At 30.9% G+C, this 27,145-nt stretch overlaps 3 protein-coding genes across 3 annotated transcripts; 2 read left to right on the top strand and 1 right to left on the bottom strand.

The window, feature by feature from the left end:
* The first annotated feature begins 1,256 nt into the window (after positions 1–1,256).
* On the top strand, positions 1,257–2,283 carry Lamtor2 (Late endosomal/lysosomal adaptor, MAPK and MTOR activator 2). The gene is made up of 3 exons (XM_065511687.1): positions 1,257–1,415; positions 1,474–1,666; positions 2,008–2,283. The coding sequence occupies exons 1-3, from the start codon at positions 1,348–1,350 to the stop codon at positions 2,128–2,130; spliced, it is 384 nt and encodes a 127-aa protein (XP_065367759.1). The 5' UTR covers positions 1,257–1,347; the 3' UTR covers positions 2,131–2,283.
* Prp19 (pre-mRNA processing factor 19) lies at positions 2,167–27,050 on the bottom strand. Its single transcript, XM_065511686.1, has 4 exons — positions 26,896–27,050; positions 25,765–26,783; positions 25,361–25,701; positions 2,167–2,624 (listed from the first exon to the last, which is right to left on the bottom strand). The coding sequence occupies exons 1-4, from the start codon at positions 26,912–26,914 to the stop codon at positions 2,480–2,482; spliced, it is 1,524 nt and encodes a 507-aa protein (XP_065367758.1). The 5' UTR covers positions 26,915–27,050; the 3' UTR covers positions 2,167–2,479.
* Positions 8,163–25,280, top strand: LOC135962421 (uncharacterized). The gene is made up of 10 exons (XM_065514342.1): positions 8,163–8,211; positions 8,309–8,385; positions 8,450–8,559; positions 14,742–14,874; positions 19,175–19,366; positions 23,199–23,420; positions 23,480–23,578; positions 23,645–23,778; positions 23,860–24,094; positions 25,107–25,280. Exons 1-10 carry the CDS (start codon positions 8,163–8,165, stop codon positions 25,278–25,280), a joined length of 1,425 nt encoding a protein of 474 aa, XP_065370414.1.
* Positions 27,051–27,145: the final 95 nt, after the last annotated feature.

Below are 27,145 nucleotides of genomic sequence, written 5' to 3'. Positions count from 1 at the left end.
AAGTGTACCAAATTGCAATAGTTTTAGTATAATGTTGCAATTAAATATTTTTTTAACATTCTAAAAAGTCGACTTTTATCGACTATTCGATTTTTTTCGACTTTTATCGACTATTTTCTACTTTTATCGACTTAGTATGACCAAAAAAAATTATTTTTTTAACGGCAGTTTCAAAACTCCATTTTTAAATTTTTGTTAAATAAATTTCAGAATTTTTTGATCATCACATGGGGATTTATTAACAACATAATAGGGAATAAAAATATGAAAAAAATATGACCAAGGCGTATTAACAAGGTGAGTGCGTCCCGGCAACAAATACAACAATGCAAAAACAACAGGCAATTTGTTTTTGTTAAAATGTACGTTAAATGTCAAAATCAAGGCGAATTAAAATATTACTATGTTATTTACAATAACAAATGTAAACATAAACAATGTTTGACATATAGTGTACATAAAATCACAGCGAATTAAGAAACAGCTGATTTTATGCACTCACCTTGTTAATACGCCTTGAATATGACAATACCTCCCATAGTTTTTAATAATACGCCTTGAGTCGACTTTTTAGATTGTTTAAAAAAATATTGCACTTGCATTTTTTGTAGTGTATGCTAATATATGTAAATAATAAATAAATGTTTATAAAATAAAGCTTTTTTCTACACAAAATTCTTACAACATTATTCTAACTATTATCGCCTTGATAAATTTAATTTTTATTGCTAAACATTACAAAAGGCGCATCAATAAATGTAGAAACCATGTATTTTTTACAAGAAATGGTAAATAGTTGAAAAAAGTCGAAAATAGTCGGAAAGTCGAAATGTCGAAAAAATTCGATTAACTAAAAAGTCGACTTTTCATAAACTACCAAAAGTCGACTTTTTAAAAAACGGAAAAAGTCGAAAAGTCGACTTTTTGTTTCAGCTATAGAACCCTAGCTATTAGGTGGTGTCGACATCTCAGCTGATTATTCTTTTCTTTAGTTTGGTACAAGGCGAATTTGTTCAAGGTGGAGTCAGTCGAACAGCTGATATTTTTTTTTTCGCTTTTTGGTTCTAACAATTGTCAAAACTTGTTTTTATATTTCAACATCTACATATTCTAATCATTAACAAAATATTTATTTTTTACATAAATAAGTAAAGCCCTCATTATACAATTATCTACACTACATTAAGTTTTAATACATATTTGTTTAATTTTTCATTTTTGACATTTGTTAAGACCAATTGTTGTATTTGTAGAACTGATAGCACCTTGTATGAATTCGCCTTGGTATTTACCTTGTTTACATTCACTGAATTTTTCGAAGAAATTAAAATAACTTTTCAGAGGAAAATGTTAAAACCGAAAGCATTAACTCAAGTTCTTAGCCAAGCAAATACAGGTGGTGTCCAGAATACGTTGTAAGTAACTTAAAAATTAAATATTTGTAAAGACTTACATATTTATTACCATTCGCAGGCTTCTAAGCCAAGAAGGTGCTTTACTGGCATATTCCGGATATGGTGATAAAGATAAGGATGCTAGGGTAACTGCAGCAATTGCCAGCAATATTTGGGCTGCTTATGAAAAGCATGGACGCAATGCTTTCCGGGAAGATCGTTTACAATTCGTGTTGCTAGACTGCGAATGTGGTCATGTAGCAATAACAAAGGTACAATACAGAAAATAAAGGGTCGATTATGGATGGCAACCGAACCAAAGTTGCTTTGTCAGAGGGCAACCTCAAATTTCTGGTTGCTTATTTGGCAACAGAAAATGGTAGCTCCCAGTTAGCGTCTGTAATTCCACTTTGCAAACTGGCAACGCAACTTCGGTTGTCATCCATAATTGCCTCAGAAATTATTACCATAGAAAATACTGTTCACCTGATTAGCATCTATTGCTTTAGAAGAATAATAAAACTAAAGAGAAAATGATCTTTAGTTCTCATTAAAAATTAATTCTAATTGTATATGATGACAATAGTACGTTTGTTTTTTTTATTTATTTCAGGTTGCTAGTATACTGTTGTGTCTCTACGCCAAAGAAAATGTCGGTCTTGGTCTTCTAAAACAAAAATCTATGGCTTTAGCTGCTTACCTTGAAGGACCACTTAAACAAATTGCGGCATCATAAAATATACACACATACAACTAATAATATCTTCGAAGATTAACGATTTACTGTGTATTTTTTATTATTTTATTAAAATTTCATCATACATATTATTTATAATTTAACGCTTATGAGTGAAAATGAAAAAAAAATTAATAAATAGCATAATTTCTCTTTCTCTTTATTTTTTTGAAAATGTATAAAATAATATAAAATAATCAAACATACTGACACCCATTAACACGGTTTGTTTGAAAACTTTCAGTATAACTGTTAGTTAACACATGTGTTAATGGGGGTGAAAGACAGAAGAGTCTTTCCCAATACAAAAAAATCCTTAATGTTAAATTAAAATTCCAAAATGCACAGCTTAATCGATTGAATATAACTTCAATGTCCTATCCATACTTGTTGATGCTATATATTGAGCATTTTTGCCAAACCGGACACCAGTAGCCAGTGCCGTGTGATCATTAAAAACTTTTAAATCTTGCCATTGTTTGCACATATAAACTCTGTAAATAAAAGAAAAAAATGTATACGTATTTTAATTAATTTCATCCCAAAAATGCAACAGAATAAATAAATCAAATGAAGTAAACATTGAAAAACTGTCACCATAATGACAATTATGGCAAAAAATAATGCAACATAAATATTTTCAGTTGTTTGTTAACGGCAAATTTCAGCAAAATTAATATCAGTTTATCTAAAAATTCTTAATAAAAAAATAATAAAAGACTTCTATTTTAGAATGAAGAAAATTTTCTTTCAACAAATTTTAAAATAAAAATATTAAGGAACACTAGATTGGAATAATAAAGGCAAAATTTATAAAGTTATTGAATTTACAAATTAACAAGTTAACACCCCTTCTCAATAACATAATATTTTGTTATTCAATTAAACCTAGAGGGTTCCTAAATTTACAATATTTAATTCTTGATAGTGGTTTTTATTTTCTCAGATTCCAAAATTTTTAAAGTGCTTTGATTATCAACAAACAATTTTGGTATTGAGTCGAGTCCGAAATCTTTTAATAATTGGATTATCCATACAGCTTGTTGGCTAGCTTCAGTTAAGGCTACTAGTTCTGCTTCTGTAGAAGAAAGGGTCACAATATTCTGTTTTCTGGCAGCATAATGAATTGTTGAATTTCCTAATTTGAAAAGACAGCCACTTGTAGATTTTCTTCCATTGTTATCACCAGCTCAATCTGAATCAGTAAAGCCTTCCAATATTAGTTCTTCATTTGTTCCAACACGTAACTTATAATTTCGAGTTCCTTTTAAATAACGCATTACTCTCTTCACTTCGTTCCAATCTGTTGAATTTGGCTTGCTAACTTTTCTTGATAAAATAGAAATTGCTAATGCGATGTCTGGTCTAGTGTTTCCTGCTAAATATAGCAACGATCCAATTACTTTTCCATATTGATTATTATTTTCTAAAATTTGATCATCTTCTAGCTTGAAATATCCTGGATCTAACGGTATTTTTGAATCTTCTTTCCATATTGTTTTCTTTCAAAATTTTGTTGATGTATTCTTCTTGGTCCATGAAAAAGATACAATTTCTGTCTCTTGTTATTTTAATTCCTAAATATAGCTTTAAAGATCCCAAATCTGTAATTTCAAAATTTGATTGTATTTATTAATGTGCTGTTTTTCTATAGCGAACGAGTACTTTGAGTGGAAATTTAACATGTGTTTTGTTATTGTAACAAAAACAAAACAGCACACAAATCTTTAACAACTTTTTCATGCTTGCAGGCAATTATGATGTCATCAACATATATAAGAACATAAATAAAATCGTTTTGGTATTTTTTAACATATAAGCAATTATCAGCTTTTCCCCTTCTGAATCCGAATTTAATGAAAACATCATTTATTCGCTGATTCCAGCATCTAGCTGATTGCTTAAGGCCATATATGCTACGATTTAATTTACATACCAGTTTTTCTTTTCCTGGTTCTACAAAACCTTCTGGTTGCTTGATGTAAATTTCGGTGTCTATTTCACCGTTCAAAAAAATGCAGTTTTCACGTCTATATGGTGTACAAACATATTTTTATAAGAAGCTACTGTTAGTAACGTTCTTAGTGTTGTTATCTTGACAACGGGAGCAAATATATCATCGTAGTCTTAACCATATTTTTGCGAATAACCTTTCGCGACTAATCGAGCTTTGAACTTCTTATTACCATCAACCATTGACTTTATTTTATATACCCATCTACAGCCAACTAGAGTTTTATTTTTCGGCATTTCAACAAGATCCCATGTGTTATTCATTACCATGGAATTAATTTCATCTTGCATAGCCAAAAACCATTCATTACATGAGCTTTCATTCCCACGACAGCCGGTTCTACGCACCGGAATGACCCGAGTTCACTTGGCCAAGGGCTGTCAACTAAGCAAACACTGCTGCTACAACAACAACATGAGCTTTCGATAGCTTCTTTAAAACTTTTAGGTTCCTCTGAAGTCGATGTCATATTATCGTATCTTTTAGGTGGTATTCCTTTCGTGGATCTTGATGATACTCTTTGGTTTACTTGATTTTCTTCTTCAGAACTTGTATTATTATCTGCTGTTTCAAATCCAGCAAAATCACCGCTTTCAGAAGTAATAACATCGTCACTACTAATATTAATGACACTGTCGGTTATCTCAGTGTCGTTGTCTTCTTCAGCTGTTTGAATTGGCTCTGCATTTACATTTTGTTCTTCATTGTGGGTTAGATCAAACGATATTAATTCCGGAAACTTATCATCAATGTTTATTTCTTTTATAATTCAACTGGTATCTGTAGTTGACTTTTTATTTTCAAATTCACCATCAATAAAAGTTACATCTCTGCTTATGGTAATCTCATCATTTTCTGGATTTAAAAATCGATACGCCTTTGATTCCTCACTATAACCCAGTAGAATTTGCTTCTTAGAAACAGGATCAAGTTTACGACATTTCTGTTTATTTATATGTACAAAAGCATAAGAACCAAATTTTCTTACATGTTTCATGTTTGGTTTCGCTCCAAACCATTCTTCATATGGGGTTGTGTTTAATGAACTAGATGGCAAACGATTAAGTAAATAATTTGCTGTATTCACAGCCTCAGACCAATATTTTGAATTTAAATTCGAGTCAAATAACATGCACCTTCCCATTTCGATTAGGTATATGGTGTTGTTAGTTGATGTTTAATGCCTTTACTTTTAAGAAATACATCCATTTCCTTACTACAATATTCACCACCTCTATCACTTCGAATTGTTTTTATTCGCTTTCCAAATTTATTTTCAGTATACGCAACAAATTCTTTGATTTTGTCTATGGTTTCACTCTTATTTTTAAGGAAATATAAAGTACAATAACGGCTCTTATCATCAATTAATGTTAAAATGTATCGACTTCCAGATGGTGAGGGTGTCTGCATTGGTCCACACAAATCACTGTGAATTAAATCTAAAACTTCTGCAGATCGATTTTCAGAAAATTGGTTGGTTTTCTAGACATTTTGGCTTTTAAACATGTTTCACAAACATTATTACAATTACCATTAGAAACACTTAACATTATTATTTAATTCACATTTGACATATTTTGCAGAATTATTTTTATTTTTCTTATTTAAATAACAATTCTTCTTTTTATGTCCTGGTTTGCCACATATAAAACATTTTGAAATAGTATTTTTCTTGTATTCAGTTTTTAAAACTACTTGAGATTTAGATCAGTAGGATTTCTTTTGCTTTCTTGAATTCATTTTTCTTTAATCATATCCAATGTCAGATCTGTTTCTGGACGTACTTCGAGTCCAGATACAATACCATTGTAATTATCCGGCAGGCTTCCTAATAAAAATGCAACAATCTTATGTTTCGGAAATTCTTCACCCATATCTTGTAAACGATCAGCAATATCCAAGAATTCAGCAATATGATCATCCATTGATTCTCCATCTTGAAGTTTCTTCGAAGTTAATTTTCGCAAAAGACTTACTCTGTTTGTTAGATTCGCCTTTTCATGATGTTTCTTCAGCACTTCCCAGTATTCTATAGCAAATTTCAGCATCTTTATTTGTACCTTTTGGTTTTCTTCCAAAGACAATCCAATTACCGCTCGAGCTTTTCCATCTCGTACCAGTCATTTATCATCCGGCTGCTCCGGAATATCAGACGTTATAACATCCCATAACTCTGGAACGTGAGTTCCATTTCCACATTAAATTTCCATGTGTGATAATTATTGTTATTTAGTTTTGGGAACATTGCCTTGATATCCATTTTTATTGAGATAATTTAATTCCGCGTTTATATTTTATTTAGTGAAATAATGGAGGCCCATAACCTCTTGAATTAAAAAATAATAAAAGACTTCTTCTGTCTTTATCCAAATTTTATTTTAGAATGAAGAAAATTTTCTTTCAACAAATTTTAAAATAAAAATATTAAGGAACACTAGATTGGAATAATAAAGACAAAATTTATAAAGTTATTGAATTTACAAATTAACAAGTTAACAAAAATATTCAAACTGTTAGTTTGCCGAACGATTAGTAAAAAAAAATAATTTTCACCATCCTTCGCGAGGAAGCAGATTATGCTACTCTTTAATGTACCTATTTATTAAAATTTTTATGATTAAAATTTGTTGTAATGAATAAACAATTCGATTATCAAGCGTTTTTCTCTAAATATATCGTTACCTTAATAAAACAATAGTGCATAATTTGTTTGCCATTTCGAAATAATTGAGTTTAAAACTTTTGTATTAGTAGACATCTGGAACAAAAGTAATCAGTCTTATCATGTAAGGCGTAGGCGTTTTACGACAACCACAGTTTCGTACTAGATTAATGAAACTGTCGTCGACTACATATAGAATCAGTTATGTAGATTATTATGCAATAAAAAAATAATGGTGTATATGCTTTTACACTATTGTTTTATTGAGGGGACGATATGTTATTCTATATACTTATGTTATTTCTATAATTATATTTCCTTAAAACTAGTTCATTTCAAATCGAATCACTAGTTACGAAGAATTCCTAAGAAGCTGCTCTAAAATTAGTTCTGAGTTCATCAAAATCAATCTGAACGCCAAACTAGAAAATGTACTGTCTAAAACAGGGAAGCGCAAAAAGAGAAATTGTAGTTTGTGTGCATGTATGGGTTAAAAATAAAAAATTCGCAACAACATCAAGCAACAGAATGAAATATTTGTATTTTTACGCTCTATTGTTTGAAACTAAATGAGTTATTTGTATTTTGTACGCTCTTGCTGTGTGTTTTGTTTACTTTCGGGTTGTGTACGTGTAAATTCACGAAAATGTTCGTAATCTCAACAATATGAACTCCTACCAATGGTCTAAAAGAATACATTATAGAATTAATTGTGAACGGATATAGTTTTTCTAGGTTTTTAGATGTTTTAAGAATCAACTTTTGAATATTAATTTAACCTTTGATTTACCAAAGGTTTTTTATGTACATGGTTTACCAATTACCATCCGGCTGGTACTGCACTTCAATACGTATGCGACGAACAAAATTTAAAAAAACCAAAAAAAAACCTTATTAAAAATTTTATCATGTTTTATTAAATTCTACAGAACTCTAAAATTTGTTCAGTGAGTCTAAATTTAATTTAAATCGAAAATAAATTTATAAAGTTATTAAAGAAATAAAACCGAAAAGTTCACCCGGTGGGTGGGTATTGGAAAGCGAAGGTTAAAAAATTAACTTGAATTTTTTATTTATATTTTAGCATTTTTATCAAAATAATCTAGCACAATAGTAATTTATGGGAGTAAAAACAGAAAATAAACATTTTGTGAACAATATTTTATTTCCGTATCTCCGTGACAACAGTGATATTTTTAAACATAGTTACGAGAAAATGTGTTTGTTAATGATATACACCAAAGAACTATTTATTGTTTTCTCAATTATAAGCATTATTTTTCCATTCTGCAATTAATAAAATAACTACCTTGGAAATATTTTATAAAAATATAATAAAATATATGCCAAAATATGTATACAATTTTTAAAAAGAAAAATAAAATATTTCGGTCGTACCAAGGTAAGACCATAGAGAAATACACATGTGTATTTATCTATGGGTAAGACTGTTATTGTCTTGTTGATAATTATTATTTATATTTATTTAATTAATATAGATTTTTACAACGAGAAAGATTTAAAGGATCCTGAAATACCACAACTAATAAATTTAACTATTGAAGACTTCAATGCGGCAAGTGTTTTGTTGTTATTTACTTTTCGATGTCTTAATTCAGATACTCGATTTCTTATTTCAGAAAGGACAAGTTGCCAACCCACGTGCTCCATGCGTGGTAACAACAATTGATCCAGAATACATTGTGGACGCTTCATTGCAACGAAGAACACGAAAGTTTCGTATGAAAACGTAAGTATATACCTACTCAACAATTATGTGGTACATTATAGTGATCCCGTAAGGAAACATGAAATATTCGTATGTTTCGAAGGGTCTTTGAGAGCTCTGGAGGAGAGGTCTTTGAGAGCTCTGGAGGAGAGGTCTTTGAGAGCTCTGGAGGAGAGGAGAGCTCTGGAGGAGCTATTGGTACACTACTCAGTGAGATTGTGTTGGGTGCCAGGGCACTGTGATATACAGGGTAACGAGGTAGCAGATGAACTTGCTAGACATGATTCTGATCTGGACCATGACACTAGGGAACGGGCTGTTAGACCACCCATTTGTCACTACTACAGGGTAATCTACGAAAGATTCCGGGACTGCACGAATCGATCCTGGTGTAGTAGAACAGATTGCAAAGTGTCCAGGGCCTTATGGCCAAGACTGAATGCGAACGCGACTGGGACACTGTTAGAGTTGGATAGGTACAATCTCAGGATTCTAGTAGGAGTGATAACCGGTCATTGCTCAATTGGAGCCTTTAAGGGAAAATGGGATATTGGCACACAGGACTTCTGTAGAGTATGTGGGGATGCAGAGGAGATAGAGACAGTAGAGCACATTATGTGCAACTGCCCTATGCTACAGGGTCACAGACTTAAATGGCTAGGAAATAGATTTCTGGACGAACTTGGTAGTGTTGCTGGCTGCAAACTAAGCAACATACTAGGTTTCATTAAGGGAATAGGGTGGCTATTTAAGGGACGTTCTACGGCAGGTCCAAATCCGTAAAAAGACTTATCTTTCCTTTCTTTCTTCTTTTTATCAGACGGAATTTTGGACTTCTTTTTTGCTTATTCTAATGCTATCATCTTTATCTTTATCTATCTCTATTGAAGGGAATCACAATGGACCTCAAGGTCTCTGGGTGGAAGTACACTTAGTGTACACCCTTCTAAACCTAACCTAACCTAAGGGTCTTTGAAATGCGCTTTCAATGCTATATCAGACATTTCCGAGTAACACAAATTTAAATTTGTCTCTGAATTTGTTTATTTATTGTTTTGTTATGTTTGTTATGTTTTGGATTTTTTGTTATTTTTGTATTTTTAATGACGTTTTTCACTACTTCGAACCAGAGTTCGAGACAAAAGCACTAACATTCCTTATGTTAGTGTTCGATAGATTACTCAAACTGCGAAGCGATTTGCTTGTCTGCAGGTACACCCAGAGTCTCTGACGGGAATCGAACCCGCAACCCTCAGATTAATAGTCCAGCACACTATCGACTGATCTATCGGGGCACCCTTCATCTGTAGTACACATAAACATTCGCTACAAAATGTACGAAATACCCAGCAGTTAAGCAAGTAGTCAAGTATCCCTTATAGACAGTAATTGTTACTAATGGCTGATTACTTGGCTGACTCCAACTTATATATTGTGTGTCACATATATCCCATATAATGTAGCGTGAAGACAAGTGTCACTTAAATGTCTCTAGTAACCTAGGATGTAGTCACTTTAAACGTTAATTGTGTACTGCATTTGTTTATGAGTAGTAATTCGTACAAACTAGTTTAATATAAATTGTGTTGATATAATTCTTACACAGTTTATTTTCTTTTTGCTTAAGTATACAGATATCCCATGTAACCTAGAGTGAAATCAATTGTCACTTTAGTGTCTCTAAATAACATAGAGTGTAGATACTTTAAATATTTGTTTGGAACTGCCCTTTAAAAATTTGTAATTTTACCCAGCAGAAGTAATCTTGGAGAGTTGTCGGATGTAGGTTTGTTTACAAGCAATCGGTTATTGGATTATGAGATGTCTTTTAAGTGACTGTTTCAGGTCAATTAGCACCGGTACATGTTAAAATAACTAGTTATGTAGCTATGACTACTTTAGACCAGCTATTTTGAAATTCGAATTTTCAAAGGGAAAATGGTATCCCTTTTTTGTATGTATCTTTTAGATTTTTTAATGGGATGTTTAAATGTATATAATCTTTGACAAAACCGTTACCAATGTAAACACAAAGCTTTTGTTATTTTTGCATATTAACTAAAAAACGGACGTTAAATTTAAATTATATTTGAAAAAGAACAACGGTTTAATAGTGCTTTGTCCAAATTTTATTATATTAAATCTTTTTATTCACATTTTCATTCATGTTTTTTGATTTAAAATTTTTTTTCTTTGAAAATAAAATTTATTAATTTTTCAAAATAAATTAAGTTTGACAAAACTCAAGCACTTTTAAAATAGATAAATAAAAATCAGCTGTGTTGTTGGTTTCAACTTACTTAGTGCATCCTGTACTTTTTTATTACAATTTATTTTTTCAATAAAAGGAAATATAATTTTCTAATTTCACTTTTTACTGGTAATTATATGAAAATTTTCATAAATTACACGGTGCTACGATGGAAAAAAACTTGGAAAACGACCTAGCGTGGGTTATAGGGCTTGCCGAGTACATTTCAGAAACACCCTCAAATTCAGAAGTTAATCTGAAAAAACCGTTTTCAGTAATGTTCGTCAACTTATCGATTTGTAACTCAGTCAGTCTCTGTCCGACTTAAAATTTTTAAACGGGGTTGGAAAGAAAACTGAATGCGCTTTAATATGACGTGCATTCTTTGATACATTTGTAAGTCATAAGTATTGTTTTTGTTAAGAAACAATACTTATGACTTTATTTAACAACTTTTTTGATTTTAGTCTATTTTCATTGCTTATTTTGATATGGAAGCTTATAAAAATGTATACCAATGTATTAAGGAAATTTAGTTCTTAGCAAACCATCGCACAGAGGGGCCAAACATACTAATTTTGCGGATTAATTGAAAAAACAAATTTCAAGTATCGTGAAAACGAAAGTTCCAGCTTAAAGAGCACAAAATTCTACATCAGCAGGCAAAAAATTAATGTGAAATATTAAAAGGTATTTTTATAGTCACGTGTTAAAATTACATATTGTGAGAAAAAAAATTGCGCAAATAAATACTATTTGTGATAGGTTATTTAAAAAATTTAACAAATCTAATTATGCAACCATCAAGTTCAGGTATTTATGGATATGTTTTCGTTAAATTTAAATTTGAATTATTTGTGGAAGTGGCTTTGATTTTAGTTTTTATAATGGAAGGGCCAAAAATATGGATTTTGTCAGTTCAAATGGACATAAAGTTATTAGCTGGGCTCAGCTGGGAAGAGAGTTTAATATAATTTAAAAGCCTGGACAGTTAGACGTTGTTTCAGAAAAAATTAGGTTGCGCATCGCTGCGCCTCATAAGTTATATGTAAATTAGTAAAAGCCTTTAAGTCTACCATCAAAAACACTTTGCGATTCTGATAAACGTTTTATTGCTGTCGTTGTTGTTCTTGCCATTGTTTTTTTTTTTGTTTTATAAGGGATGTGCAAGTGTTGTGATTAATAATACGAGAGTCACGTGTGAGTCAGGCCTGGACGTGGCTATATTCTTGTATTATAATGAGATAAACAATAGTAAACTTTTACCAATTACTTTTCTTTATTTCAGTTTAGTTTTCCATCCGTTGATTTTCTAATCGTGAATGAATAGCACGCGGAATTTTAACAATTTAACTCTCATGCACTCACGCTTGTATATGCTTGTTTAAAAGTGTTTTTTTTGTGATTAATTCGAAGTTTTTTCTTGTGGTTAATACGAAGTCATCCGATAGCAGGCAATTTAGATTAATAAAAAAATCATGTTAGTGAGCGCGATCGCGAGAATTTTAAAGTTTTATATCGGGAGCCAGTTATCACTCACGTTCAGATCTGTAGTTTTTATATTGTCACATTTCAAATACAGGTAGGCCTCCATTTACGCGGTTTGTTGGGCCCAAAAAAATAGCGTGTAAATCAAATTCGCGTAAAACGAGGTTCTAATTTAGAACGAAATGCTTTTGTGGGGTCAACAATTTTTTATTTCGCGTAAAACAATACATCAGTCACATAACAAAAAAGAAATTGGGACCTAAAAATCGCGTTAAATAGAAAACACATAACGTCACCTTAAATGAAAGGGGACGTTACTACACAACAATTCAAAATCGAGTTTTTGATTGATTGAACAATTGCCAAGAACTCTATTATTGATTTTATAACGTATCCTGTAAAAACAATAAAAATGTAGTTATGTCCGTTTGGATTTAAGGCGACGATATATGTATACTTTAAGTAAACTTATTTTATTTGTACTTTTAAAAACTTACTTAAAACAAAAGTAAAAAAAAATTATTTCTTATCGAAAATTAAGGAAAAAATGTCAATTAAAAAAACAAAATATTCTAATACATAAAAGAGATCAAAACATAACAAAAAATTCATAAAAATTAACGAAGTTTTCAAAAAAAAATCTTTTATTCGCTTGTGTTTTTTTCAATTCTTGTTGTTTGTTGCCGCGTTATATAAAAATCGTGTAAAAAAGTCGCGTATTTGAAAAAATGGTTGCTAATTTGAGTTCGCGTTATATCGAATTCGCGTAAATAAAGTACCGCGTAAATGGAGGCTTATCTGTATTGTATAAATTTCAAAGCAGTGCATTTAAACTTTGCAAGTCTTTTAGTGGCAGGAGTTGGGAAAGATCTCTATTATTCAACCTCCCATTACAATAACAATAACATGCATAAATTTAGTGTGTCTCACTGATGTAGTTCTATAGATACATATAGGAGAATTAATAATTCATTTGTATGGGGGGAACCCGATTCCACCCTCGTATACCCTTCCGATTTTGGCGGAACATGTAGTTTGTTTTTAGAGTTACCCGCAGCAAATTTAGTGTGCATAACTATTGTAGTTCTATAGATATAGAATAGTTAATAATTATTTTATATGGTGGGTAATTGACTTCCCCCACGTATATCCCTAAAATTTTGTTACAATATGCGTATTGGTCTAAGGGCTACCCACTTAAAATTTTGCGAGCGTCGCTATTACTGTTGTTGAGATATTAATAAATCCGTAAAAAAGGGACATTTAACCCCACTGTGCATTGTTTTAATTACTAAAATCAGATGAAAATTGTAAAAGTTATTCAACTTTTCATTAGCACCTTTTTTAGTATTTTCTCCCCCAGCCCATATGAATAAAAAAAAACAAAAAACTTATAATTAATGTCTCATTTTTGTCTATATAAAATTGTCTTTAAAAAACTTTGCAAAGAAAAATAGGTTTTCATAGAAAAAAATTTGAAAAATTAATTAAAAAATAAAAAAGAAAGCGAAACTATTTATAAAAACTTACACAATTTCTAGGAATATAGATTTTATACACACATTTTATAAAAGCTTAATTCTTTACCTAACTTTAATTGTTTAAAATTTTGAAATCGGTCTAAGAATGTGTGAGTTAGAGGTACTAAAGTACTACGACAAAATAACTCAAAATTTTGAGGGTGTTTCAAAATCTTTGAAAACGGTTTTAGTATGTCCTCACCTAGGTCTACAAACTCCATTAGGTGGATTTTCAAGTTCTGACAAGAAGTGTCATTTTGTAGCAGAGTGTTATTTTTACACGGGGAAAAGACCTAAAAACGGGGTAAAACTGGACACTTGATATGATATTGATTCATTTCTGCTATTCTATTTGAATTTAATTTGTTCAATAAAATTATTTTGCTTCCACTGAGATCCGAATCCAGGTTATTCGACTACAGTTCAGTAGTCTAAATCCATGTTTTTTATTTTGAAAAATATAGTTTCTCACCCAATTCTTCATTAGTTGAATTCAAATGGTGTTGAAAATAGCAATCATATGATATGTATAAATTTATATTAGATTCATATTTAACATTTAGCTAATGTGTTAAATTTGCGTCTTATAGATATCATGGGAAGATATTATTAAAAAACAACAAGAGTTATGGGCGAAAAAATATAGTAAGGGTAAAATAAATAAATATGTATAAAGTTTTCATGACTTTTTCGGAATTCTAATGCTGAACAGATTTTTCTAATGAACAGATTTTAATTGTAATTTTGAACATATTTTTTTAACATTGCAAAATTGCTTTATTGCTAATATTTTATTTTCGCTTGAAATTCTTGTATTTGATTTGTGGAGTAATAGAACATTTTAAATGTTTATCGCCAATTTTTGGTTTGCTACCTATAACATTTATTGTTTTTGTAAAGATTTATATGTAATATTTATAATTGTTATATTTTTCTTCTGTAAGAGATATATTAACATTACGAGAAATAACTCGGAAGAGGTTTATGTTCTATGCAACTCAACAAAGGTATTTGGAAAAACAAAGTGAAGCTGCATATCAACAACGTATTTTTGAGCGCATAACGGATTATCAAGAGGTACAAAATAATACTAAATCTGTAGCTTAGAATAGGTAACATTTTTTTTAATAATTTATTTATTTTCAACAACTTAACCTATTGTGAAGGTATTCACATCACCATTTTTAATTACTGCATAATTTCGCACAAATACATAATATTGGGTAATCGTCAGTATATTATTGGTTTGGTCCATACGCCAAACACTTGTTATTGAGAAAAACGACAAAGAAGGTTTAGATAAACTTTTCTCAAAATTTACGAGACAGAAGTTTTATAAATTTTCACACTTGATTTCGACATATGCTTTATGCAAAAAATTATAGATTTATACACCATTATGTAAAATTTAAAAAAAGTTACTAAGATTTTAATGAAAACAAAAATTCGTGTGTTATGGTCTATATCAATTTTTTATTTTTGTTTTCATCCATACATACAGACTATTTTTTTTGGTTTTTTTTATGGAATAAAAATCTTTATTAATTACATTTTGTATTTATTAAAATTAAAAAATCAGTCCTACTGTTTTCATAAAAAACTAAAAAAAACCTTTTCTAAAGTATTAATATAACATTTTTAAGAGAATATAAGGTACAGTTTCTTTTAAGACAAAAATTAAATTTGAAGCAAATTTTTAAAACAACCTTTGTCAATATTTGGTAAAAAATATAAGTACCTAAGTCTTTAATATATTTTTTTATCGCTGGAAACAGCCGACGTGCCAACACCTGTAATTTATGTGCTAAAATATCTTTTGGAGATTTAAAACATTTTTTTGACGCTGGTTTTATCAAGGTTGCTTTCCGACTCTTTATCTCTACATGCATTTTTAAATTGAATATTTAATTCGTCGGTTTTTTGATAATGGGACATTTCAATATTCCATTTTATTTGCAACCAGCGAATAGGAGTAGAAATCATTTGGAAGCATCCTTAAAACATTTAATTTGTTTTATTAGTAGGCCTATTTTCAAGTAGTTTGATGAGATGGAGAGGGCTGTGGATCTCCATATTTTTTAAATATCAGTCTATTACTCCATGAACACAATCCACATCCTGTATTAATGAATGCCCCGGTTCCGAAAATTTGTGTATTATCATGTCAATATTATTTTTTTAAGGAACATTTTTATTGCGGTGTTATTTATTAAATTTTTTATTTTGTGGTACGCAAGAATCGCACCATAATGTTATAGTTTTAATGCCAGGGAAATATTTTACTAACTGATTTAAAATTTTAATTAGTGCGCTGGCTATATCATTGCCACTTCGACCACTATGAGCTTCGGTCCATAAAGCTCAATAAGTAAATATTGGTTCATTTGGTATAATAATAGTAGCTGTAAGGTTATACATACTTAATTTTCTTTTGTAATAAAATATAGACGCGTTTCCCTTGGGAAGACTAAATACACTTTGTAAATTATAACAAATTGTGCAATTTGTCGGCTCCGAATTTTGTCTATCGTTATCACGATCAGACTTCAATGTATCTTTTTTAGCCTTATGTTCTTCATAAATGGATTTCTAGTTGGTTGCTAAAACATTGTCCTTGTTGTTAAACAAAACACACTTGTCGCACTGGTCTTTCTTAGGTTTGTAAAAGGAAATGTTAAAATCGTTTTTAAAAACTGATCGATAAATATGTAGAGCAATAGAGTTTTCATATTTTTGACGATATAGAGAGTACATTCGATTTACATTTAAAAATCCGTCAATATATTTTTTTTAGAATTTGCTCGACAATAATGAGAATCAATGGCCGGAAAACTTGAAATGTGTTCTCGAACTTCAGCTAATTTTTTGGGAGGTTTAATATTCTTGCCTTTTTTTCGTGGATGAGGAATTCCCGTGCTGGCATCATTTAAGTGTTCGAAGCAATAATATATTCTCTTTTGAGTTATACTTAATGTATTTTATCTTTTTCCAAGTAATATTGAAACGAAAACAGTTTTTTAGCTGAATTTAATGTTCTACGGAGTACTACAGGATGCCGGGCAATAAATTTAATATAAAAGTTATTTCGTCATCAGACATATTCCAAAAAGATTGGTGCAAATTCATACGATCTTCTTCAGAAAAAATATATGTACATTTTTGAAAACAATTGGGGCATGCTGATTTCATTTTTCTTGCTGGCATTTTGGTATTAATTATGCTAATGTAATCCTTTCCCGATTCTCTGAACTTATTTCGTATGTTACACATCCATGATTCAGTATTTTTCCTCCTTTTCTACGTTTTTGTTATGGCAGTGAAGCAAAACAATAGTGATTAATTTGTTTTCAATTTTTGTATGAAAATTGTGGTGTATACTCCAAACAGTGACGTATGGAGCAAAACAATATTTATTTAGTCTTAAAATTGTGGATATAGACCAAAGTTAACACCCGATATCTCGGAAATCTTACCAAATATTGAAAAATGGGTTTCGGAATTGAAAAGAGGATGTCCAAATTATATACAACCCACTCCTAACTCACTTTTTTTAAAATGGTCGGTGGGTCAAACCAATAATCTACTGACGAAATGGTGGCGTGAATGGTGGCCAAAATAATAAGTACATGATATTTTTCCGCATCTTTTGATGAATTAAAAATTTATATTTATTTTAAATGGAATATTATTTGTATATTCAGTTAGTTTATGTTATGTTTAACATAAAACACAATCACTTATCCCCTAATAGCATAAACTAATTTTTTTATTAAATGAAAAATAAAAAAACTTCATAAAATTGGTGGACAAAATAATAAGTACATTGTATAAATCCTTAAATTAAAAGTTATAGTTGAATATTATTTGTTTTATTTTTATTAGTTTTATTAATATCTAGTGTATCCTTTATTATTTTTAATAATTTTGTGGACTCTTCTTGGCATACCGCTAATCAGTTTACGGCAGGTATCCAAAGGGACTTCATACCACGTTTTTTTTAACAAAATCAAAAAATTGACCTTTATTGAACTTTGTTCTGAAATGTTTGCTTACTTATTCTGTGTTTCAACTCCCCCTAAAGGTTTTCAATTGGATTTAGATCCGGTGACTGACTTGGTCAAACTAGGAGACTTATACTATTCTCACGGAACTAATCTTCAACATAGCAGGATGTGTGTTTTGGGTCATTATCCTACCGGATAACCCATCTAATCGGCACGATTTCTTCAGCGTATGGCAATACAAAAATATGTTTGTATTCAAAACGTGTTATAGTACCGGTAATACGATAAACAGGACCAACATAATATGTCGAGAAATCTCAGAATACAATAATGTAGGCACCACCGTACTTTACGGTCTTTTTTGTATAACGAGGCTAAAATTCCTTACACTGAGGACGACGCACATTACGACCGTCATCATTTATAAACAAATTTATTTTTATTTGTCGCTCCACAAGATATTATGCAACTTCTTCCCACCTGCTGGTTCGCACAACTCAAATGATTTTTTTCCGACTGACTGATTGCCCATAATATTTATGTTCCGAAGGAGAGGAACTTTTCTGCCTATTTGATCCTGTAAAATAGCACACTATAGTCTTCGCCGGATGGTTCGAGCAGATATCGCATATTGGAAGAAATTTACCTAGAGGATATTCAAGGTAAATATCTGGATAGGTCACTGTTTTTTGTCCAAAATGATCTTAAACCAGAAACGGGTATGGAAACTCGCTGAAAATTGTGTAAGTCTCCCAGACTGTCCATGTCGGTCACCGGTTCTAAATCCAATTGAAAACCTTTAGGGGGAGTTGAAACACAGAATATGTAAGCAAACATTTCAAAACACAGGTCAATTTTGTGATTTTGTTAAAAAAAAACGTGGTATGAAATCCCTTTGGGTACCTGCCGTAAACTAATTAGCAGTATGCCAAGAAGAGTCCACTAAATTATTAAAAATAATAAAAGATACACTAGATATTAATACAACTAATAAAAATAAAACAAATAATATTCAACTATAACTTTTAATTTAAGGATTTATACAATGTACTTATTATTTTGTCCACCAATTTTATGAAGTTTTTTTATTTTTCTTTAATAAAAAATTTAGTTTATGCTATTAGGGGATAAGTAATTGTGTTTTATGTTAAATATAACATAAACTAACTAAATATACAAATAATATTCCATTTAAAATAAATATAAATTTTTAATTCATCAAAAGATGCGGAAAAATATCATGTACTTATTATTTTGGCCATATGTGTACATATATTTTTTTACTTCTTTATTTTTATGCAAAACAATAATAGCAACCTTTAATATTAAAACAACCGTTAATTTAAATAATCTTAAATGTTGAACTATTTTAGTTTGCTGCCGATGCTCTTCGAAAATCTGAATCGAGCGTATTTAGTGAAATGAAAAAAACTCAACAGCAATTGGAAAATTTACAAAAAAATAAGATTTCAAAGGAACTAAAAAATGAAATTGCGGAACATCAACGAGTTCTAATGGAGGTTCAGGAAGTTTACGGTCGTTTTTTATTTCTACTTAAACTTATTGTAAATATTTCAAAACAAATATCGAAATCGCCAAGCCAAACACGTACATTAAAGAAAAACTTTGTATAATAGAAGTCCACCAACATTTTTATATAAAAGTCCAAATTACCGCATTCCATTTGAGACAATTGATTGTAATTTTCTTATTTGGAATTTGACATTCGATATCGAGCACGCAATCTATTCGGCCCCAGGTATTTTCCAATTCGTAATGTTTTGGTTTTGCTTCTTAAGCTTTCGTAAAAACGTTCTGCTACATAAACTGAATGTGGAATTTTTAGTTTTTCTATAAAACCTAAATACGTCTTTTTCACTTTCGTACAAATTTGATGTCTGTGACATCATTGGATCTCTCGGATTCAAACAGTACTTTTAACTTAAAAATTACATGTTCTACACATGTCAAATAGCATGTTTTGCATGAGCAAATTTCATCACTATTTTTAATGCAATTTTTACAAAATAAATTTAACGGGTTTTATTCCTACATTTTTGAAATCCGATACTTCAGGGACATGTATCGATTGTGTTCGTAAAGTTTAGTAGGGAGTTTTAATCAGAGACCGAAAATAACGGGTTCACTTTCATTTCAATGGTAAATTCTCATTCGAAGCCATTTAAAAATAATTGTTTGTGATATATCACTGAGAGAGTGATTTATTCGAGAACATTATAGGTTTGGGGTTGAGATAAACAGAAAAGAAACAAACACAAATAATCTAAATGAGTGATTTATAATTTATTTTTTTCGTCAGCTTGTGACTTTTATTTCCGAACATGAAAAATAAATCTCAAAAATGCATTTGATGCAAATCAATGCTTAAATATATAAAATTTATCAAAAGATTAATAACAATTTTAAAAAAAATTCTCAGACTTCATTACTTCATACTTATCATATTGGTGCCTATTATGAATTAAATTCGATTTTCGACTGTAGTCGAAATAGCTGATCGAACGAATTGTAATTTGGTATTATGGCGCACATTCGTTGCTTATAACCTTAGACCTGCATAAAATTAACGAAAATATTTCAGTTAGTGATATTTGGTCCACCAAAAACAAATAAAATTTCAAATACTTACATTTTCAACAATTTTTTTAATTTTATTAATTTTATTTATCGCACAACGAAATTTTCGACAGCGATGCCAAATTATAATACGAATTTTACATTCGATAGTCGATATTCGATAGCCAACGAATATCGTTTGTCGAATGCAACTCATAATAGGGGCCATTATTTCCATAATTTGATAAAAATTACTAATAATATGTTATTGTATGTAAATAAAAGAGAAATTAACAGTTATTAAGAACAAGAACAAATGAATTGTTTATCTCACACCAAACCATTAAAAAACAACAAAAACGAATAAAGGCCATACCAAACCATTTAAATAAAACTCATTTTATAACTGTTATTTTCAGTGATTTAGTTTTATCACAAAAATATAAATCACAATTTGGGTTTTTTTGGTATATGGACGAGTTATTTTCGACCTCTGGTTTTAATTTATTTTATAATAATGTTGACTTTGTGTGCGAAATTTTGCACAAACACAACAACAATAGGTATCGCTCGTATTGAACGACATTCACAGAGACGACATCAATTCCGCGGTAGCAGGATACCGTATGAATGTCGTACTTGGAGGTCGCCCACCACCGATAGCAGACGCTGAGAAGATTCTGCCGCGTAAAACAAGAGTCGTTCTGGCACAACTTATATCAAGATGGAGCAACAGACTTAATGCCTTTTGGTCCCGCATAGACCGTGCCGTCCTAAACTTATGCCCAGCTTGTGGTCAGGGTCCTCATGACACCCTCCACATATTTAACTGTTCAACCAACCCTACTTCACTACGTCCTATGGATTTATGGACTCATCCTGTTGAAGTAGCACAATTTCTTGGACTTGAACAGAATGCAGAACCCCCAGAACACTCAGATTGATTATTGTAAAATTGTTTATGCTGCTACAACAACAATAGGTATTATGTTCCCAGCTGTTGAGCAAGTAGTCAATGTATTCCTTATAGACAGTAATTGTCACTAATGATCACTTGGCTGACTCCATTTTATATATTTTGGGTAATTCGACACGTATGTATGTCCTTTTTATAGTGCAGAGAGAAGTCAATTTTATACATCACAGGTACTCTAGCGTGAAGTCAATTTCACTTAAGTGTATCTAAGTAATCTAGAGTGCAGTCACTATAGTATTCAATCGATTAACCGATTAATTTTGGTCGGTTAACTGTCCGAATAATTTAAATTAGACGATTTTCAAACAACAAATAAACCGATTAATTTGTGTCGATTAACCGAGTTAAGAAATTTTATTTCTTTACTCGTGAACATTCCCTTCTAGCAATAGTTTTTGATGTATAGTACGAAAACTGCGACTATGAAATTAGGAAATGACCTTTTTTCGAGATGGTAATAGACAATACTGAAGACATTACTGAAATGAGACTTTTATCAGAACTTAACAAAACTATTAAAGTATTCAAAATCTAAAAAAATCCAAAAGGTATTACAATGGTATTGTTTACGCCAAACCAACACTCAGCGATTTTCCTCATTTCCCTGCAATTTCTTTTTTTTTTCTCAATATATATAAATGCCGAATGCTATGTTTTGCAGTATACTTCCAGTTGTCATTTAATTCTAAATCAATCGTAAATAGTCATAAATACTTCTTTTCGCGGGAGATCAAATCAAACTTTGAACTGTTCACTTCATTATCCTACTTCTATTGTTCCTTATGGTAAGAATACACCTTCCAAATAATTTAATAAATAATTAGAAAGTTCCTAATTCCTTTGGTTTTATTCATTCCTTTTCGTTTCATATTGTTTTTTAAATTATTCTGAGTACAAAATCTAAACGATTTTGTTTCGGCTCAGAGAGTTTGAGAGCTTTCAATTTATCCAGCCTTTTCTCCCTTCACCAGACTTTTCAGCTAAACATAAAATAAAATGTGTATATTAGGGATATAACTATTGACATTTTTTGCAAATATGCAAATTGGCATAGCATAGTCGAATAGAGCATTAAAAAAATATGAAAAACCACATTATTTTTTTTTTCGAGGTTGTTAAAAAAGTTCACACACCAAACGCAATAAAGTTTTTCATTAAATATTTTCAATTATTTTGAAATAAAATATGTACAGTTTGTCAAAAATATCTTTGCACAGTAAACAAATTTTTAAAATTTTATTTTCATTTAAGAATTCCAAGAATAAATTCATTACATTTTTGTTTTTTTCACACATTCCGTTATTGGACCTCTTACGACTATCTGACTCCACCAACATATTTAAAATTGACAAACGCGTTACAACACCAACAACAAAAATATATGTTTTTTCAATATGAATGGTGTCAAAAAAATTTTGCATACTGAGTGAAGAAAACAAAAAATTGGTTAAATATACTCGAATTTTGTGCAAACGGTGAAGTATGTATGTACTCTAATGCATATATGCACATACAGTGGTACCTATTATTGTAAAATAAATACAAACCACTTTTTTAATATTTTTCAAACCACATTCGATTCAAGACCGTGAAGTAACGGATTTGTGACGATAAAATTGAAGATGCGACATTTGTCGATTGTACAATATTTCAAAAATATATTGCCAATAAACAATAATTTTTTGTAAAAATACAAAGTTTATTCAGAAACAAAATAAAATGTTCGTACACACGTAATCGTCTATTTTACACCATTTTTTGTACAATGTTCGTTTAAAAAGGCATAGATGTTTTGTGTCGCTGTATGTATGCATTTTCGATTTCTTTAAAATGTATTATTTTAGGGATATTTTGATGAAATAATTGCACCAGAAGATATAGAAGATGGCATTCAAGAAACTGAAGGATGCAAATTATCACAGGCAACAGGAATTGTTGATTTACAAATAAATGAACGTTATCCAATTGGTGAGAAAGAAGTCACATCTATTATTAATTATATGAATAAAATTATAAGGCCATATTTGGAAAAAAGAAATCACCTCGACGCTGATATTTGGATAAAGGTTTGGAACAACGTTGTATTATTTGAACTTTACTAATTGCATTTTACAAAACTATTAAGGGCTACGAACGTACTAGACAAAAAATATTCAACTACAACCGACGATTTAACCATCTGGCATTGTTAAATCACTTGGTGGCTATTGTTCATGAAAAATCGGTAGAGTATATCCAACAACTTTAGTAATTTATTTTATATAATATACAAAACAAAATTCCTATTCAGAAAAAGACTTTTGCTCGAAACACGCAGAAACCGAAATATTTAAAAGATCCCAATTTCTTGCAAAGAAGAATTGAATTTCTAAAGCAGCGTTCGTTGGAAGTGTTGGATAATTTTGAAAGGAATCAAAAAAAAGAGTTAGAAAATTAAAATACATTTTATATAAATATGTTTTTGAATATATGTACATCTGTTTGTCTTTAACAATTTCATTTTAGTTCACTCCAAATTAAATTAAATGCAATACTGCCTGTTATTCTTGAAAACGTTGAAGTTAAATTAGCACAAAATAATTCCAATATGGCTAAAGAACTTCCAATGGAAAAGACAAGAAAAAAGAAAATTTCTTCAAAGAAGACATCTAATAGAAAATCGTCAGATTCAAATGATTTACGCAAAAATACTAATAATTCCACTCTAGAAAAAGTGGAAAAACTGCAATGGCATTTGATGGTAAGTTATAACTGATATTCACCCCTATTATGTATCATGTTGACAACACAAAGTCACGTCGACAGCGACAAAATGTTATTTGCGTAGTCCTTATCGATCATTTTTGGTTACTATTGACTGCAATTTGCAATTATCTAATGTTAAAGTCGACATTGACTTAAAACGAGTCTTCTCTGTCGTAATGGCAGAACTTAGAGGTGCAATTTCAAGTCGGTTCTAGTGATAATTTTAAAATCACTTCAAAAATTTTGACATTAGTGAAATTTCAAGTTTTAATTAGAGACGAAGATTTCTTTTTATTGTAAATAAATATTACATCGTAGAAAGAATATGTTGCGTTTTTAATTAAGATGCACGTAGTGCTTATGTCGAAGAGTGTTTTTAAATTCTAAAATAAAAAAACATAATTTGGTGGCCAACAATATTTAATATATTCCAGCAAAGTTGCATACAAAAAAGGAAGCAACATAGATTCTAACGTTGTTAAAAATAATATAATTCGTTTAATGTAGTTATTATCAAAAGGAACAATGTTTGTATGCTAAGTGAAGGCAAGCTAAGCTTGAAGTTTTTATTAAGCGAAAGCGGTGTTCGAAATATTCAAATCATTGATAAATTTCTTTACTTTAAAGCCTAAGAATTTGTTTGTTTCACTGGAATCCAATACAAAAAGGAATATTTTAAATGAATAATAAATATAATTCAACAGCTGTCTCGAAATGCAAGTCGACATCAACACAACAACACCGATTTAGCGTCGAGGTGATGTCGATTACGACTCGAAGTGACAATGATTAGGAATTGAAGTCGTTTTTGAATACATTTAAAAAATAAAATAATACATACTGTCACGTTGACTGGGAACGACGTTCTTCAAAAATCACAGGATCATCACTAGTAAATACAAATTTAGTTTCGAGGTGATGTCGACTCCAAGTGACAACAACCACGATGACATACATAATAGGGGTGATATTTATAAAAACTAAACCAAACGTTTTATACTTTATAGGGTCTGCTGCAAGATTTAGAAAAAATTCCACCCGAACATTGTACAAAGATTGAAAAACAAGTGAGAAAACGCGTTCAAATTCAAAAGGAAATCTCCAGGAGGGTATTAGTTAAGCAAAATCGTCTTCACAATTGGATGGAACATTTTAAAAAGCATGCCCAATTACAACAATAATAATAATAATAATATGCAAAATGACGAAATATTTAAAATTATAGTAATAGTAATTATAGTAATTTAATTGTATATCTTACCTGACATCAGTGCCTGCAATTGCTAAATATGTACCACTTTGATCAAAACATAAATCTTTTACTTCATAAGTATCGTCAAGTTGTATTGTTTTGAAATTTTTGAGCTTACGTAAATCCCATAATTTAACGCAAGCATCGTCAGCTGCTGTAGCAAGATAATAGCCGTTCTCCGAAAATGAAATTGCAGATATAGGACCCGTGTGACCAGGAAAGTTGGCAACATTACTTTGTTCTTTAAGATCCCAAATTTTCACTTGTGAATCATCCGTGCCAGTACCAAAAATTAAACCATCAGGATGAAACTGAGCCGTTGTTAAGCCAACCTCCGCAGTATCAATAACCTAATGTGGAAATTAACACAATAAATAAGTAGAACACATAATATTGTAGTTTTATTTACAAACCTTTGTTAGTAGACGTCCAGTGCGAATATCGGAAAACGCCCAGTGCTTATCCGACGATGTGGAAAGAACGTAATCACCTGTTGGATGCAGAGACAATCCAGTAATTGGACCATCGTGACAGCGTAACAACAATTGCGTCTGGGATGTCGGTACATTCCAAATACGTATGGACATATCCGGTGAACCAGTGATTACTGTATCCTCATCGGGATGATATATTACTTTGGTAATCTTTTTTGTGTGACCCTTGAGTATGGCAACTACTTGTTCAGTATCTTTGTTGAACACTGTGGCATTCTTGTCATTACCTCCTGTCAGAATTTTACTATGATCTGCACTATTGATGTCCAATGCCAATATACCAGGTATAGAAGCTGAATGTAAACCTGGATGTGACGCCACAGTAAGAAAGGTCTTGATTTGGTCTTGAGTCACCAATTCCTCGGGTACTGTTCGACCACGTTTTTTTCTCTCTTGTGTGAGTACGGTGGCCTTATCCTGCAGCTTTTGTATAATTTCTGCACTCATGCCTGCCTGCTCTATGGGCTGAGTTGCAAGACCGGCTGCTTCCGAGGCGATCGCTGGTTGAGGTATGTTTGTTGGCGCAGTAGCTGCTCCAATACCAGCCTGTGGTTTCAGTGTAGCTAACGCCTCTCGTGCAGCTGCAACCTCTTTGTTAAGGCGTGCTATCACGCGACATGCAGCATCATGTTGGTAAAGAGCGTGTGACAATTCCTGACGAGTTGTTTGCAATTGCTGGCGCTGTGTGAACGAATGCAGCATTAATGCGTCCCATTCGTCTTGTAGTGTTTTTAATGTAGCTGGAATGCTTGTTGCCGTAGGAGGCTTCGGCTTCACAATCGGAGGTGTTTTAACATCAATCAATTCATCTGCTTTCATTTCTTTACCGGTAATGGGATCAACACCATTTTCCAATATATATTTTTCTATAATTCGTTTCTCGAAAATAGCTCCAGAGTGTGGTGATATAACAGGGGTATCGGGTACCTCATTTGTAACTGCAAAATGTGTAAATTAGTAAAAAAAAAATTATTACAAGTCTGTAATTTTGGCTTTCAGCTCAAACATAACCTAAAATAATAATTCGTATATATGATAAATCAAACTTACTCGCACAAATCAAGGACATTTTTATAAGTTCAAACTCTTTAAATTTTAAGTTTTTTCAAGTTATAATTGTTTAATAATTATTAAAATAAAATTTCCAATAAAATATCCAAAGAAATTATGCGGCGGCAATATTAGCAATCAATGGTGTTTACTTAAATTGTTGCCAACCAATGTTGCCAACCTAATATTTGTCAATTACACATCACTGATTCCTAAATTACACATCAAAAGAAAATTTACACAGGAAGTT

This window comes from Calliphora vicina, chromosome 5, assembly GCF_958450345.1.
Source record: "Calliphora vicina chromosome 5, idCalVici1.1, whole genome shotgun sequence".
Lineage (NCBI taxonomy): Eukaryota > Metazoa > Arthropoda > Insecta > Diptera > Calliphoridae > Calliphora > Calliphora vicina.
The sequence above is the reverse complement of the archived record's forward strand: the minus strand, read 5'-3'. Positions and strand labels throughout refer to the sequence as shown.

Bases quoted from the DNA above. Each gene is read 5' to 3' on its own strand.
- Prp19 (XM_065511686.1), bottom strand. The intron at 25,702-25,764 runs GTTTGTAAATAA...TTTCCACATTAG, and splicing joins CTGGACGTCTACTAACAAAG to GTTATTGATACTGCGGAGGT. The intron at 2,625-25,360 runs GTAAGATATACA...TTTTATTTACAG, and splicing joins ATTGCAGGCACTGATGTCAG to AGTTTATATGTGCAAACAAT.
- LOC135962421 (XM_065514342.1), top strand. From the start codon at position 8,163: ATGTATACAATTTTTAAAAAGAAAAATAAAATATTTCGGTCGTACCAA. The intron at 23,421-23,479 runs GTTTGGAACAAC...AAAACTATTAAG, and splicing joins ACGCTGATATTTGGATAAAG to GGCTACGAACGTACTAGACA. The intron at 23,579-23,644 runs GTAGAGTATATC...ATTCCTATTCAG, and splicing joins CTATTGTTCATGAAAAATCG to AAAAAGACTTTTGCTCGAAA.
- Lamtor2 (XM_065511687.1), top strand. From the start codon at position 1,348: ATGTTAAAACCGAAAGCATTAACTCAAGTTCTTAGCCAAGCAAATACA. The intron at 1,416-1,473 runs GTAAGTAACTTA...TACCATTCGCAG, and splicing joins GGTGGTGTCCAGAATACGTT to GCTTCTAAGCCAAGAAGGTG. The intron at 1,667-2,007 runs GTACAATACAGA...TATTTATTTCAG, and splicing joins GTCATGTAGCAATAACAAAG to GTTGCTAGTATACTGTTGTG.